General features: G+C 37.6%; 1 protein-coding gene across 2 annotated transcripts in view; it reads right to left on the bottom strand.

The window, feature by feature from the left end:
• Positions 1 to 875: 875 nt before the first annotated feature.
• The window catches only part of NUCKS1 (nuclear casein kinase and cyclin dependent kinase substrate 1), a 37,131-nt gene continuing 21,840 nt past the window's right edge, over positions 876 to 16,166 (bottom strand). Inside the window, exons 3-7 of one of the 2 annotated variants that reach the window (XM_514141.9) lie at positions 15,378 to 15,483; positions 11,607 to 11,662; positions 8,187 to 8,339; positions 7,212 to 7,361; positions 876 to 6,164 (exon numbers count right to left, since the gene is read on the bottom strand). In XM_514141.9, coding sequence (XP_514141.3) covers positions 5,965 to 6,164; positions 7,212 to 7,361; positions 8,187 to 8,339; positions 11,607 to 11,662; positions 15,378 to 15,483 — 665 coding nt within the window. In that variant the 3' untranslated portion in view covers positions 876 to 5,964. The remainder of the gene's footprint in view (positions 6,165 to 7,211; positions 7,362 to 8,186; positions 8,340 to 11,606; positions 11,663 to 15,377; positions 15,484 to 16,166) is intronic. The other variant, XM_009441299.5, reaches the window with a different exon arrangement.

Below are 16,166 nucleotides of genomic sequence, written 5' to 3'. Positions count from 1 at the left end.
AAGACCAGCCTGGCCAACATAGTGAAACCCCGTCTGTACTAAAAATACAAAAATTAGCCAGGTGTGGTGGTGTATGCCTGTAATCCCAGCTACTTGGGAGGCTGAGGCAGGAGAATCACTTGAACCCGGGAGGTGGAGTTTGCAGTGAGCTGAGATCATGTCATTGCACTCCAGCCTGGGCAACAAGAGCAAGACTCCGTCTCAAAAAAAAAAAAGAAAAAGAAAAAAGAAAAAAAAATTTAAAAAGTTAGTCACTGACGGATAACAGGGTGCACAAAGCATATAATTTCAAAGCCAAATTTACATTTCAATTATAGTATTTGGCTGACAAGGCAAGTATGTAAACAAGAGGAAAAGTTAAAAAGAAAAAAGCCCTAATAGCTACAATATCAGCCCAGTTCTAAAGAGGGATCGTGTACCACATTCTCCACCTAAGAAGTAATCTTTAATTCAAAATTCAGTGTAGTTCTTATGGGTATTTGGAATTGAATGCAAGTGTGTTTTGTGAGTATAAACATTATCTTTTATTATATATGATTGTTAAACTTTGCTTTCCACAACACTTCATAACCTTGGATGTAAACATGAGAAAAAAATGCTAATTAAGAATCCTTATGCACCCAGTCCAGTGCTCCCTTAATTAATCAAACTGGTAAGTCTACTGCTTCTTGATTCCATCCTGAGGTACTAACTTTTGAACCAAGACATGCTTATCTTTTACCAACAACAGGGATGGTCACTGTTAAAGTTTCTAAATAATTTATTAGGGAAATAAGTTCCCCCAAAGTCAGGCTAAACTGGGAGCTGATTAACAAAGCTGTGTAAGTTAGTGTGTTTGCTTTAAAGTGTTACAAGAAGTACACAGAGCACACATCTGGGTTATAAAAGCCCTTTTATAAAGCCATTTTTAAACAAAACAAAAAAAAGTTTACAAAAGAAAAAAAGATACAGAAAAAGAATAACTTGCTTCATATGTCCCAAAAAGAGAAAAAAATAAAGGGGACAATGCCAACATGCTCAACAATAAAGGGTTCTTTTTCTTATTTTTTTAATACAAAATACAAGCAAAGGATACACATACTTAAAACAGAGCTCAGGAGCAGACACGCAGTCCTGGAAACCCTTCAATAAAAGCAAAGCAGGAGTTTGTTTTTTCTTTGTCTATGCAGATACATACAGAGACTGGGATATGTAAAAATTAAGTATCACAAAAGACCATCACACGATTCTACCAATGCATGTTGCATCTATAATTCACGAACATGGTCAACAAAATCATGTTCACTTCAACCCCATTTCATTTAAATTAAAGAAAAAAACCTTTTAAATAAAGTGGTTACATTCAAACTTTAACTTCCTTAGTACCATGCTGCAGATTTCAGCACTGTTAAGGTATTGCAAGAATGCCCAACCCTCTGGTGTCTGATCATGTATCTAGCAACATTGCAGTATGAAGAAAAGAGATGCCCCGGTCTCAGCCCATGGACTAGTTAATACAGTGAAGCAGGTTCCTGTCTTTTACCCTTCCTGCTCAGAACATAAAAGATTAAGGACTAAAATCAAGGAAGACTGGGAGTTTTAGAGCAGGCAAAATGAAGTCTAAAAGATAAATCAAGGCAAACAATTACTGAGAACTTGGCTGTTGCTTAACCTGGCAAGTCTAAAAGCCTTTCTTTAACCTTGTAGGAATTAGATGCATAAGGTTTACTGCAACATGTTCATGGTAAACAAACTAAGTAGAGCTCTTATTTACAAATCTTGTAACAAATACTTCTGGAGGAAAAAGAGAAAAGAATTCACTAAGTTCCAGAAGACAAAGCTTTAATTGCCAGACATATACAAACACACACTCACACATACACACCCACACAATACTTCAGGGGTTTTTATACATGTTATTTTAGGGCATAAGCTGAGTACTATACCCCCACACCCCATCAAAAAAGGAACAACAAAAAAATCCCAATTTTACCCTCCCCCAATAATCTAGAAAACCCTCCCTTCACCCCTGATGTACAAAGTGTATGCACAACGGTGGCATTCTACCAGCCACACAAAGCATGCTCAAACAGATGTCACCAGTTCAGTCACTCCATTGGCATGGCAACAGGCAGGTTTACGGGATGTTTCCCAATAGTGGTTATTACACAGTCAGCACCACTGTGAATTTTGTGAATTTGAAAAAAAAAAGTGTAATTTACGGATTCAGGATTCAAAAAGAATCATTTTGTATCGAATTTACCCCAGACAAAGGGAAAACTGGTTGCGACTGAAACTTGGCTATAGATAGCTTGATGTCCCAATATTCAAACAATAAGCCAACTCTCCATTTTCAAGTAAATCCAGCTTCATCCACAGAGAAACAGACAATTTTCTAACCTCAAGAGCAACCAGCTTGTTACATTTTCCCTATCCTGTGGCAGGAAATGCGTATTACTTCTGTTCTGTTTAAGTATCTCAGTCTAAATGCCATGAAGACCAGAGTCCAGGTTTCTTCCTTTTCAAATTCTTAAGGTGAAAGTTTTTTCTTTTCAGTGCAGCTACCAATGATGCAGGCAAAGAACTGTTCAAGCCAGCACTCATTCTTCAAAGCTGCAACGATGGCCACCATGATCTTTTATAAAGCTTTCCCCGTTGCTCCTGATATTTATTTCTGCTTTTGCCTAACGCTCTCAAAGCATCTCGTAAACTGAAGTTTAAAGAAAAGCACGATTCCCATCCCCAACCAGTACTTGAAAATCCACTTATCTGAATGTTCACAGATAAAAAAGCCATTAAAAAAAAAAAAAGTCAAGTTTAGTCTAGCTGACCATATTCACAAGTGTTAAAAACTTTACTGGAGTATAACCTCAAATTTCACTCTTGATTTGTTATCTGTAAGAAAATGCTATTTGAGCCAGTACCAAATTAAGTATTAAACTGAGGATTGAACTGGGGCAAACAGGTTATTGTGAAAACAGTCAATATGTAAGCTCCTTCAAGGGAAATCAACTACTGTTCCTCAAGATTAGAAGATGTCCACACTCTTTGCATTACCTCCCTAAAGGAGGAAACACCCATTAATTTTCCCTTATGGAATCAATATGGAGTGGAAATATGAAATGAGGAGATGTTTTAGAAAACAGGACAAATCTACCTACCATTACTGGAATTAAAATGTATCCTCTGGGCCCACTCCATTGATTCCGATCTGAGGTGAGAAGGACTAAAAGCAGCAGCAGGTTACAGAAAGATTGAATAAGATGAAAGTATGCTACGTATGTCTAGCTGGGGAAGGGGGGATCTGGAAAAAAAATCTTAAGAACTAGAATGTAGTGTCAGTCAGCATAGCTGCCGAAATCTACGTTGTAGAGGTAAACCTAGCAGAGCTAATACAAACAAGCACCTTCAAAGTTAACGTCCCACTTCCTGAGCACTGCAAAATACGACAGTGAATGCTATTGCCATTTCACCATAGGCACACTAGAGAAAAAGAGGAAGGTTAGTCAAGGATGGTGCCAATGGCCAGTCAGTATCGGCTTACAGCTTGTAATGCGTCCTGACATCACTATCAAGCCTGACTATTGAGCACCTGTATCCAGTTGAGTCACCACCACTGTCCTCCTATTTGCATGCATGATTTGAGGGGAAGACTAGAGTGTTTTAAATCATCAATAAAAAGTGGAGAAAACAAAGGTTATTCAGAGCCTGTCTCACTTGGGGACACAGATCCTTCTGTCCAGTCTATCAGAAATATAGAATACATCTTTCAATCTAATGAATTAATTTTAAAAGGGACTCTAAACAAGAAGCCCAATCAAATGCACACAAGTAATCTAGAAGACATGATTACCTCTAAAATATGTGCGTATATCACAGAGATGTTAGTGCAGATTAATATATTAAAGAGACTGTTAAACAACTGAGGCTGAAGTTTTAAAAGAGCCCTCCCCCCAAATCTTCACGAAACATAACCTAAGAAAAGCCCAAATGTTATAGGAATGTAAGACTTAAAATTATAAACTCCTAAAAAATAGAAGTGCATGGTGGAAACACTGATAGGTCTTTTACTATATGAACACAAACTTCTTTGTTAAAAATGGATACCTGAACAAACCCATTTAGGCAAATAGATTAATCTTTAACACCCTCATTACAAAGTTCACACCTCTGAATTTAACCGTCATGAAAGAGAATGATCCAACTGCTATTTATGTTCAAGTCCTGTATTTTTGGCCACGTAACTGAAAACTCCTTATTCATTCTTTAACACACAGTGCAATAGTGAAATGACTCTGCCACTGTGTGTTTTTTTAAAAAAAATCAGAGTAAGCATGTTCCTAGTAAACCACAAAGTAGGATATTGAGGAAGCAAATCTAGATTAAAAGGCAGGAAAAAAAAGGCAGAAGTCTAAATTTCACTAATTTTTCAATTTATTAGCATACCAGGACCCTTTAAACCTTGTTCCCATTAGCGCCTGGTATCAGATGTGAAGGATCAAACCTATGGATCTATCTCCTGACTGCTTTTATAAGGCGTGTAAAAGTCGGTTTTCAACTGCACACAGGCCTCCTAAAATGCCTTGTTTCTCTAGTCCCTCCTGCTTTAAGCAGCATGAGCAGTAAAGCAGGGGTTGGACCAAATAAAAAGACAAGAGCTAACTGAATTGTATGGGAGCAGCATTTAACATATTCCTAGTCAAGGACAGGATGGGAAGTAAGTGAAGAATAGGGCCAGGAAAATAGTGTCCTATAGCAGAGGTGGTCGGCACTCGGGGTAGGGTGTGCAGTGGTGCCCTACAAAGCAGCAGGATCACAGGGATGTACTTCTTATCACATTTCTATGAAGAAATGGGAAGATCGGGATATGAAAAAGAAAATGTTCTATCCCCAAATAAAAGCAGAGCATGGTTAATGGGACCTGAATGCACATTTATAGCATAAAAGAATGTCAATTCTATTTCATAAAGGAAAAATCTCAACTCTCTGTGACTGAGTTTCACATTAACTGGAACTTTATTTGCTTAAAACCTAAACATTGTCAGTTTGAAAAGAAATCCACTGTGACGTGTAGACTGATCTTGTTGATTAAATTCTAGGGCTTTTTTTTTTTTGGATTCTTGGTAAAATTTTATCCAAAAAACAGGATACATATATATTTAGAGAAGGAAATATGAAATCAAGAGTTTTGGCAGCCCCTGCTTTTTTTTTTTTTTTTAGCTCCCTAAAGACTGTAGCAGGATAAAAGGATCACTGGCTCCGAGTCTCTTTGAGATAACAAGTGATGAAATAAAAAAGAAAGCCCATACCCTCAAATAAGGTCAGGTAACCCCATTGCCCACCCTCCCTACAAGGTAAAAAATGAGTACTTTTAGTAACAGTTCAGAATTCATCTTTATCTCCTACCTGCCTCATCAGTGGAAGTTTAAAGTCATGATTTTTTTTAGACATTGATACTTGTGTCTATAGACAAATAAACTCATATTAGATGACAATTGATTTTTTAAAAGTCCAGGTAGAGAAAGGAGCAATCATTTTGAACTAAAATCTTTCTATGTTTTTTGATTACTATTCAACTTGCTATTTTTTAGCAAAAAGCAAAGTTTCAATAGTGTTCATCTCAAATCTTATTGCTTTACAACTGTGGTACACCTTTCATTAAAAATAAAAAGATGAAGCAGTCAATCCAGTGATTAATTTGACATGGCTTTCATTGGGAAAGGGGAGGGCTGGCAAAGAGACCAATAGACAAAAAGGTAACTTAAACACTTAAACATACAATGGTTTGCTTTTAAAAAAAAAAAAAAAAAAGAGAGAGAGAGAGAAATGTTACTTTCAACAAATGGAAAAAAGCACTGAAAGCCCATGAGTCAAGCCATAGCCAAAACCATGTTCTATCTTAAGTAGGTTCTTTTTTTTCCTCCCTCTTTTTTCTTTTTTTTTCTTTTTTTTTTAATAAAATCTCTCCCCAGACCATCATCACTTTTAATCCTCCCCAGAAGGGGCTTCATCTTCAGACCCTTCATCCCCAGATTTCTCGGGTGGGGGGCTTGTAGATGTTTTCTTTTCTGGCGGGCTTTCCGGTTCCTCATCTTCTTCTTTGGGAGAAGGAGTCTTTTCCTTTGATGCCTTTGAAGCTGTGGGGCGACCCACTTTCCCTTTGCCTTTCACTGGACTTGGCGTCACTGAAAATAGAAAAATAATTTGGGGAAGGGAAGAGAAAAAAATGTCTTTAATAAAAGTCAGCTACAAAATACAACAATCTGTAAGAATAAAATCTATAAAGACAATATGCAACTTACTAAAAACCAAGGTGGGCACGAGGGAGCACATATATCCCTAGGTAAATCTATCTCAGTTTCTAAACTGGTCATAAGTTACTACACTATGCTGCAGTATTTCCCATCAGTTTTTACCAACACTCTATGATGTTAGCAGTAATACCTGTAATGAAGAAGCACCATGCTATAGAATATGCACAACATCCTTAATTGCTTGGTAAACTAACAGTTGTTTATGATAAAAGTTGTTTATAAAAAGCAGGTCAAAAAGATGGAAGGAAAAGAATTAATCTGATCAGAAACTAAAGCCATCAAATAACATTTGATAGTTCCATCATTCCTAACAGTAGGAAGTGATAAACAGAAGTTTAACAATGACTAGTTCTACCTAACAGAATAAAACCACCTACACAAAAAGCAAATTGATTTCTGATTTAGTTAACAAACTAGCTCCAACGAGGAGAAACCATTAGGGCTCAGAAAAAAATCAACTCATGTCATCAAGTGTGGTTTTATTCTGATAGCACAGAGGATGGGGTAGAGTTCAGAACGTGGAACTTAAACGTATTACTCTAGGTTTGTGCATTTTCACAATTAAGTCTTTGCTGGCTGCTGAGACTGTGATACCAGTGAGGAAAAAAGAGCAGTAACAGCTATGATGATACAGTGTTTCTACCACTGTGTCTGAAACAAATAGATCATTCTGAAATCTTGCTCAAGTACTGGCAGTAGTTGAAGAACATGGCTAAGCCCACTAGACTCTTAAACAGGCTAGTGTCTTTATTAATAAGAGATACTTCCAGTTGCAGAATACAAGACCCTTTTAGATTTCTTGTATTCCTGCTAAACATCAGGCCAATGCCAAATCCTAATGAGGAATTTCTGTATTGAAAATAATGGTTCTCAAAATCTTTAAAGCAGTAAATTTAATTTCACTTCTGCAGAAATTACCTGTAGCCTTTAGTCTGGGTTTGGGCATTTTCTTTTCTTTTCTTTCAGGTTTGGACTTCTTAACCATCTTTTTGTTTTTCTTTTTCGAACTGCCATAGTCACTATCGTCATCATCTTCCATTAGGAAATCTTCATCGCTGCCGGAATCTTCTGAGAAGAAAGAAGAATTTCAACATCTAACTTAATGTACACATCCTTCCAAGTAAAAAAGGAAGAGAGTGCTAAGAATGACTAGAGGATGGGATTTGGGAGTCAAACACCCTTGGATTCTATTTGGAGCTGTACTACCAATTTGACTGGAGTCATCACCGGCCTCATTTGTCAAATGGATTTTGCATGCACCTTACATGAGAGAGTTACATGAGTGATGTGTTTGAAAAGTAGATTGAAAACAGGAAGGGTAAGAGTTAATCTGAATAAAAACTGAAACTATCAAATAACTTTTGGTAGTTCCATCACTTCCAAGTAGTACTGGTTGAGACCAGGGAAACAAAACTGAACTGACAGGGCCTTTTTGGTCCAATTATGAATAAGTGAAACAAGAAAACCAAACACAAAACAAAAATACATAGAATTAACTAATCTGAATAACCTGTGAAACACCTAAATTTTATTATTAACATGTTTTTTTCCTGTGAAAAGAGGTCTACAACCTCCTCCACCAGGGTAAAATACAAATCTCAATCACAATGCCTAATGTGACTGTTACTTAAGCAAATTGTTCATTCAGTGTTTGAACACAGACATCATTAAATAAAGGGTGCAACCATTACAAATGGTGGGCAATCGTGAGAATCTCTGAACCTTTAAAAATATTAACAGGAACCAATACAGTCATCTCTTTTAACAGGGAGTATCTACCCAATTTAAGGGACTGGTTGTAACATTTAGCATCCTAGAAAATGCCAACGTAACCAAGGTCACAAACTACAATTATGACCAAACAACCAAAGTACACAAAACAACTTCACATACTCTCCTGGAACGGTGCCTCATCCTCCTCTTCTTGTTCTTCCTCACTGCCCACATCTTCCATGAGCATCTCTCTCTGTTTAGAAGCTGCTTTAGACGCCGCCTGCCGTTGTTGGCGCACATTTTTATGATCTTCTTTTTCATCTTCACTATCCTCTGCAATATCAGAATTACCATGATATAATGATTAAAGAATTTTGTATTTGACAAGATAGTGCAAAAGATTAATAATTGACTGAAAACATAACTGACTGAAAAGGCCAACATAGTGGCCAATATAGGATATAATCTGCAGCTTTATTTCATTGTAAAAGGGCAAATTCTATCCTTCAACATTTCTGCAAAATGATGGAATCAACTCAAATGCCCATCAATGATAGACTGGATAAAGAAAATGTGGTACATACACACCATGGAATACTATGCAGCCATGAAAAGGGAAGGAGATCATGTTCTTTGCAGGGACATGGATGGAGCTGGAGGCCATTATCCTCAGCAAACTAATGCAGGCACAAAAGACCAAACACTGCATGTTCTCGCTTATAAGTGGGAGCTGAACAATGAGAACACATGGACACAGGGAGGGGAACAACACACACTGGTGCCTGTGGCGAGGGAGGGGGCAGGGTGGGGGGATGGAGAGGGAGAGCATTAAAAAATAGCTAATGCATGCTGGGCTTAATACCTAGGTGATGGGTTGATGGGTGCAGCAAATCACCATGGCACACATTTACGTATGTAACAAACCTGCACATCCTGCACATGTATCCCACAACATAAAAAAAAAAAAAATTCTACAAAATGTATAAAGGGGACCTAAATTCACAAAGAATGAACTTGGACAAGACTATGTACCCACTATTACATATAAAGTAACAAGGGCATGCAATTTTAAGCAGTAGCCAAGCTGAATTAAAGCATGAATACATGACTCCTATACTTTAAAGTTACATCATTGCTTTGCTCTAAAATTCTCAATTACATTCAAATCTATGTTCACTGTTTTTGAAAGCTAAAGTTAGAAAAATATCTTAACATAGTATGAGAGAGAAAGAATGTCTTCCAATAATCTTTATTCTAAGACATAAAACACGAAAACCCTAAAATAATGTCAAACTGTTACCCTTTACAATGAATGGCTTGTGACCATTTCAATTTAGAGGGGATTGTGGAAAACCTTTTTTTTTTTGAGATGGAGTTTTGCTCTTGTTGCCCAGGCTGGAGTGCAATAGCGCAATCTTGCCTCACTGCAACCTCACCTCCCAGGTTCAAGCGATTCTCCTGCCTCAGCCTCCCGAGTAGCTGGGATTACAGGTGTGCGCCACCACTCCTGGCTAATTTTGTATTTTTAGTAGAGACAGGGTTTCACCATGTTGGTCAGGCTGGTCTCAAACTCCCGACCTCAGGTGATCCACCCTCCTTGGCCTCCCAAAGTGCTGGGATTACAGGCGTGAGCCACTGTGCCCAGCTGGAAAATCTTTAAAATACATATTTAGATTAATTAGTGAAAGACATTTGGAGAAGCCTATAAAAAATTTACTTTCACATATTCTTAGAGTCTATTAATGAAAAAAAAATTTTTTTTTTTTTAAATTTGGAGTCTCACTCTGTCGCCCAGATTGGAGTGCAGTGGTGCAATCTTGGCTCACTGCAGCCTGTGCCTCCTGGGTTCAAGCTATTCTCTTGTCTCATCCTCTCGAGTAGCTGGGACTCCAGGCACATGCAGCCATGCCCGGCTAATTTCTTGTTGTTGTTGTTGTTTGCTTGTTTGTTTTTTGAGATGGAGTTTTGCTCTTCTTGCTTAGGCTGGAGTACAACAGTGGGATCTCAGCTCAATGCAACCTCTGCCTCCCAGGTTCAAGTGATTCTCCTGCCTCAGCCTCCCGAGTAGCTGGGATTACAGGCACCCGCCACCACACCTGGCTAATTTTTTTATTTTTAGTAGAGAAGGAGTTTTGCCATGTTGGCCAGCTGGTCTCAAACTCCTGACCTCAGGTGATCCACCTGCCTTGGCCTCCCAAATTGCTGGGATTACAGGCATGAGCCTCCGGGCTCAGCCAAATTTTTGTATTTTTGATAGAGACAGGGTTTTGCCATGTTGGCCAGGCTGGTCTTGAACCCTTGACCTCAGGTGATCCACCCACCTTGGCTTCCCAAAGTGCTGGGATGGTGGGTGGGAGCCACCATGCTCAGCCTAAAAAAATTTTTAACACAGTTGTGATTGTGAATAAATTTGGTTAAAGGGTAGGCTGCCAGCCTACTGCCTCTAGACTAAACCATATTTGCCTTAGTCTCTACCTATAGCCCTTTTCTGAAAACACTTCTAGTCCCATGAGCCTTGCCATAGTCAGTGTTCAAGTCATCTCTTTCACTTTTAAAAATCTCATCTAGAGACAAACAGAATAAAGCTGACATGGCAGACCCAAAACTAAACCCACTTGGTAGAAGCTTAGCTTAATACTAGTACAGAGTTATTTATCTAGAAGTGCTCAATAAACTAGCAAGTGTAAGAGATTCAAACTAGGATTTATAAGGCAAATGACTGAAAGCATATACTATATTATCACAGGATCACCAGATAGTGCAAAAGATTAATACAGTTTCTTTTCAACTTAGGTAGCCAGATAGTATACTTGAATAGGAGGGAAAGCAAAACAGCTAAGCAGAGTGAATTTAGCAGAACTTTGTCTCTCCCCTTTGTATTAGCTAAACAGCAGTCTCATTTAAAGGGAGATCCAGGGAGACAACAGCAAGGGAATGTAGGTCAAAACTAAAGTGGCTGGAAGTAATATGGATTAAAAATCTCAATTCTTAGAAGATTGAATTTAAAAATAAATACCAACAACAAGTAGAATCATCAGGACTGAACATTTTATTTGGCCATGGAGACTCCCCATTAATTCATATTAATTTAAGTTAAAATTTTTACAAAAAAAACTTTCTCTATGGCTACTGTTTCAAAAGGCTATGTCTCCACTAAAAAGAGTGGGAATGAAACTTTCATTTGCTTTTCCACCCAGAGTCCACCACTCCCCCTTTTAATGCCCCTATTTTACCAAGTTTTATATTTATATATTATCCTATTTAGTTTGATGTCTTTTGTTTATGTAAATGATTTCCAATATTGACTGTGCATAAGAATAATGTATAGATACTTAAAGAAAACCAAGCCCCAACATCCCACTTAGATCTATTTAATCAGAAATTTTGGGACAGGACCCAGAATATGCATTTTAAAAAAGATTCATAGATGACTGTAATAAGCCACCAGGACTGAGAATCATTAGGAGCTCTTTGAAGATGGAAACGTCTTTGTAATCCCAGATTTGCAACAGTGCCTGGCATAGAAATCACTTATTAAAACATCTAATAAAATAATATATAAATATAATTATACCTCTTACATTTAAAATAGTTTACTACCTGCTGAGTGAGAATCATCCTTCTTGGTCTTCACATCTTTGTCTTCTGAGTCCTCACTATAAAGGGAGGCAAAAAAGCAAATGCATAAAAGTCTTAGCTCAAAATCTAAGTGAACATAGATCTCTGATTTCTGACTTGAGAAGAAGTGAAAAATACCTCTTCTATACAAAATCTTCAAACAAATGCTAAGGAGTACTTTATTTCCTTATTTACAGGGATGCTGGTGAATAAGCACAATTTTATTTACGTTACAAAACACTGCTTCCAAAGACTCAAAGGAAAAAAAGAAGCTGTCTCAACACAGGCTGGAATTTTTTCACCTATGGATAAAGCTTGGTTCACAAGAATATTTAATAAGAAAAATATTCTCGAACAGAGGCAGAGTATAAAAACACTAAAAATACATAGTGTTGATGGCAAATAAAGATCACTAAATATACACAAGAAAAACTGCTAAAATATCTAAAATTATTAAAAGGAACTGTAGTCCGGGCGTGGTGGCTCACGCCTGTAATCTCAGCAGTTTGGGTGGCTGAGGTAGGCAGATCGCTGGAGGCCAGGAGTTCAAGACCAGCCTGGCTAACATGGTGAAACCCTGTCTCTACTAAAAATACAAATATTAGCCAGGCGTGGTGGTGCATGGTTGTAATCTCAGCTACTCGGGAGGCTGAGAGAGGAGAATCACTTGAACCCAGGAGGCAGAGGTTGCAGTGAGCTAAGATTGCACCGCTGCACTCCAGCTTGGGTGACAGAGCAAGACTCCATCCCCCGCCCAAAAAAAAAAAGGAAATGTAGTTCAGTTATCTTACCTAACTTATAATATGCCTAAAAATTTACCTAGAACAAAATGGAAAATAAATTGATTGAATTATCCCCTATTAATATTTCCTTCCAATATTTCTTTGTATCAGAAACATCAACATATAGTCCTGCCTGGTGGTACCATGAAGAAAATAAAATGAGCTCAAAATCACTCCACAAAGTAAAATAAGAAGTTAAGGAGCTTCAAAGTTCAATGGAAAGTTTTTAAAAACAATTTTTAGTTACAACCGAACACATTATGTCTTCATAAGTCTTAACTCCAGAATCTGGATTCTAGTATCCTATCTCTCTTTGTTAATTTCCATATTTTTAAAAATAGAGATGGGGTTTCACCATGTTGCCCAGGCTGGTGACGAACTCCTGAGCTCAAGTGATCCACCTGTCCTGGCATCCCAAAGTGCTGGGATTACAAGCGTGAGCCACCATACCCAGCACCTAGTAGTCTGTTTGTCATTAGTTAGTTGTATGATCTTAGGCAAATCACTTGGTATTTTTCAATGCTACAATTTTATGATTCCATGAAAAATTCTGAAGAACAAAAACCAAAAACTCGCACGTAACAACTGCCTTCAAAGCTTTCCTTTCTCAAATAGCAGGTCTTATAAATCACTTTTGGTATTCCCCATAATCTAGACCACACTCAAATGAGAAATTACTGAACCCATGATTCCTAAGCAAAGAGAATGACCAAACATATTCCTTTACTAAGCAACCTGAGTCCAAGACACTTTATAATTCTGAAACCTGTGACTGTTCTGTATAAATGTTTTTTATGCAAAATAAACACCAAATTCATAATTCTAACACAATGATGAATTATATTATTTTTTCCAGCTCTTTTATCGAGTTTATAGACTACATTAATCTTTAAGCACCACTACAGCAAAGTTAAGTGAAGGTTGAACTTTGAAAACAGAAAAATCAACAGAGCACTGGTCTGAGAATAAATACACAAGGCATACAGATAGCAATAAAACCCGTATTTATTTCAATCCTTCCAGCACTCAGAATAATAAAATCAAATGACTGCAACAAGAAAAACTGTAAGCTAGATGTTAATTATGTCAATGAGACATTATAACATGCCACAAAGCAGGTCTTTCCTAGGAGAAATAAGATAATGAATATAATGAAAAATAGTTCTGAGTTGGGCTGCCATATAAAACTGTTTGGCCCGGCGGGGTGGCTCACGCCTGTAATTCCAACACTTTGGGAGGCCGAGGTGGGCTGATCACGGGGTCAGGAGTTCAAGACCAGCCTAGCCAACACTGTGAAACCCCGTCTCTACTAAAAATACAAAAATTAGCCAGGTGTGGTGGTGGGTGCCCGTAGTCCCAGCTACTCGGGAGGCTGAGGCGAGAGAATCACTTGAACCCAGAAGGCGGAGGTTGCAGTGAGCTGAGACCATACCATTGCACTCCAGCCTGGGTGACAAGAGTGAGACTGCCTCAAAAAACAAACAAACAAACAAACAAACAAAAAACTGTTTTAGGCCAGGCATGGTGGCTCACACTATAATCCCTGCACTTTGGGACGCTGAGATGGGAGGATCGCTTGAGCCCAGGAGTTTGAAACTAGCCTGGGCAACATGGCGAGAGCCCATCTCTATTAAAAACAAACAACAACAACTATGTTAGACATATACCAAGAAGCTCTAGAAGACTTGTTTCCCAACAGTATAATTCTGTATTATTTTTCCTTAAAAGCACACTTCTGAAATGCTCCAGCAAAAAAAGTATTAGAGGTTGTCAACATAAATAAAACTACTAGGTAAATACATGAATTTAATAATGATTTTGGTGCTCCAAGATTCTTAGAAGTAGTGAGAAATATTTCATTTATTTGAACTGCTCATTTGTAATAGTATTATTTGGAAGCGGTATAGAGCTCTAATGGTTAAACAATGTACTTCGGAGTCCAACAGACATGGTTTCATAACCTGTTTGTCCATTTGCTGGATAACTTTGGTTAAATCACAGAACCCCTCTAAGAAGTTAATATTTACCCAAATAGAGATGATGTAAGAATTAAATGATAGTGTACGTAAAACACATAATAGAGATTGTCACATAATAAACAGTAGCCATCATCATCACTATAATCACCATTATCACCAAGAAGGTCTTGTTACACCAAGTGTAACAAGTTCATGTTACATCAAGTGTGAGAGTGTGTATAACTTTACTAACAAGGCAGAAATTACAATATCCTCGTCTTGTTGTTGTTTTTTTTTCCCAAGACAGTCTTGGCTCTGTCACCTAGGCTGGAGTGCAGTGGTGCAATCATAGCTCACTGCAGCCTTGAACTCCTGGGCTCAAAGGATCCTCCTGCCTCGGACTCCTGAGTAGCTGGGACTACAGGCAAGTGCCACCATTCCCGGCCAATTTTTAAATTTTTGTGTAGAGATGTGGTCTCCTTATATTGCCCAGGCTGGTCTCAAACTCCTGGGCTCAAGCGATCCTCCTACCTAGGCCTCCCAAAGTCCTGGGATTACAAGCATGAGCCACCATGTACTCCTAATATCCTGGTCTTATGAGGCAAAATTATAGTTAAAATCACAACTCATTTGTAAAACTAAGGGAAAAGAAACTCTCCAAAATGGTTAAATTATTTAAACAAAGGAGAATTGATTATGAGACAGCAAAATGCAGCAGGCTATACAACTTAAGATTCTACAAGCTTTAGTTATAATTGTGCCAGTGATTTGTGACTGAATGAGATATATCACTTATTTTTTGTTATCACTACAATGAAAGTGTCAGTATTAACCTTAGATAACAAATTATATACTCAAGCACAGCCTGAGATAATATGAAATATGCAAAATATTAAGTGGACAGTAAGTACTTTTCAAAAGTATATGAGATTCCAACAATTTAGAGATCAGAGACTGCTCTCATCTCAGAGTGGTGACAGTGTAAGCAGGAACAGAAAAACAATGCCTCTTACCTATCTTCCTGTGAATTCTTTCCAGATCGCCTCTTATTTTTAGCTTCTCGGGGAGATGATCGAATTTTCTTAGTGGGAGGGCCCGAATCTCTTCCATAATCTTCATCTAAACAGTGTTTTTCAAACTTAATTAACTATGATTTTTACATGTTAAAATCACCACTATATTTACTGACATAATTATCTCTCATGCTGTTTAAATGGTGAGAGGAGCAGGATTTCCCAAATAGTTTCTTTCATCTTTAAAAAACTAAATTATTTCCCAATGCAGTCCTATCACCTTCACTTCGTTTTTGCATATTACCCTCTAGTCCTTATGATATATATTTCATCTATCTATAGCTAAACCTCTCTCATCATTTTATACCCTCCCCTTTTGATTTCAACATCTTCACACTTATTTGAAAATTATTGTAATATGGTTATATTACAAACATTTTAGGAAGTAAACACAATTACTATTACTAAGCAAATTACTTTTAAACTAAAGCATTAAATACAACATAATCTTGCACTTGAAGAAAATATCTCCAATTTCAAAAGCCCTATAAAACTAATGAAAATGACTCTACCTTAAAAGGAAATTATTTCCAAAACTGTTTACTGCACCATTTGCACACACACACATGCACACACACACACACGATGGCGAGATGCTGGAAGTAGTCTGGAGCGTCAGCAATTATTAAGTGGTCAGAAACATTATAAATTCCATTATGGGATATTATATAAGCATTGATAGGAATTTTTCAAATACCTTTTATTAACAAGATACTCAAAATAGAAATA

This window comes from Pan troglodytes, chromosome 1, assembly GCF_028858775.2.
Source record: "Pan troglodytes isolate AG18354 chromosome 1, NHGRI_mPanTro3-v2.0_pri, whole genome shotgun sequence".
Lineage (NCBI taxonomy): Eukaryota > Metazoa > Chordata > Mammalia > Primates > Hominidae > Pan > Pan troglodytes.
This window is presented reverse-complemented; position numbering and strand designations above follow the sequence as displayed.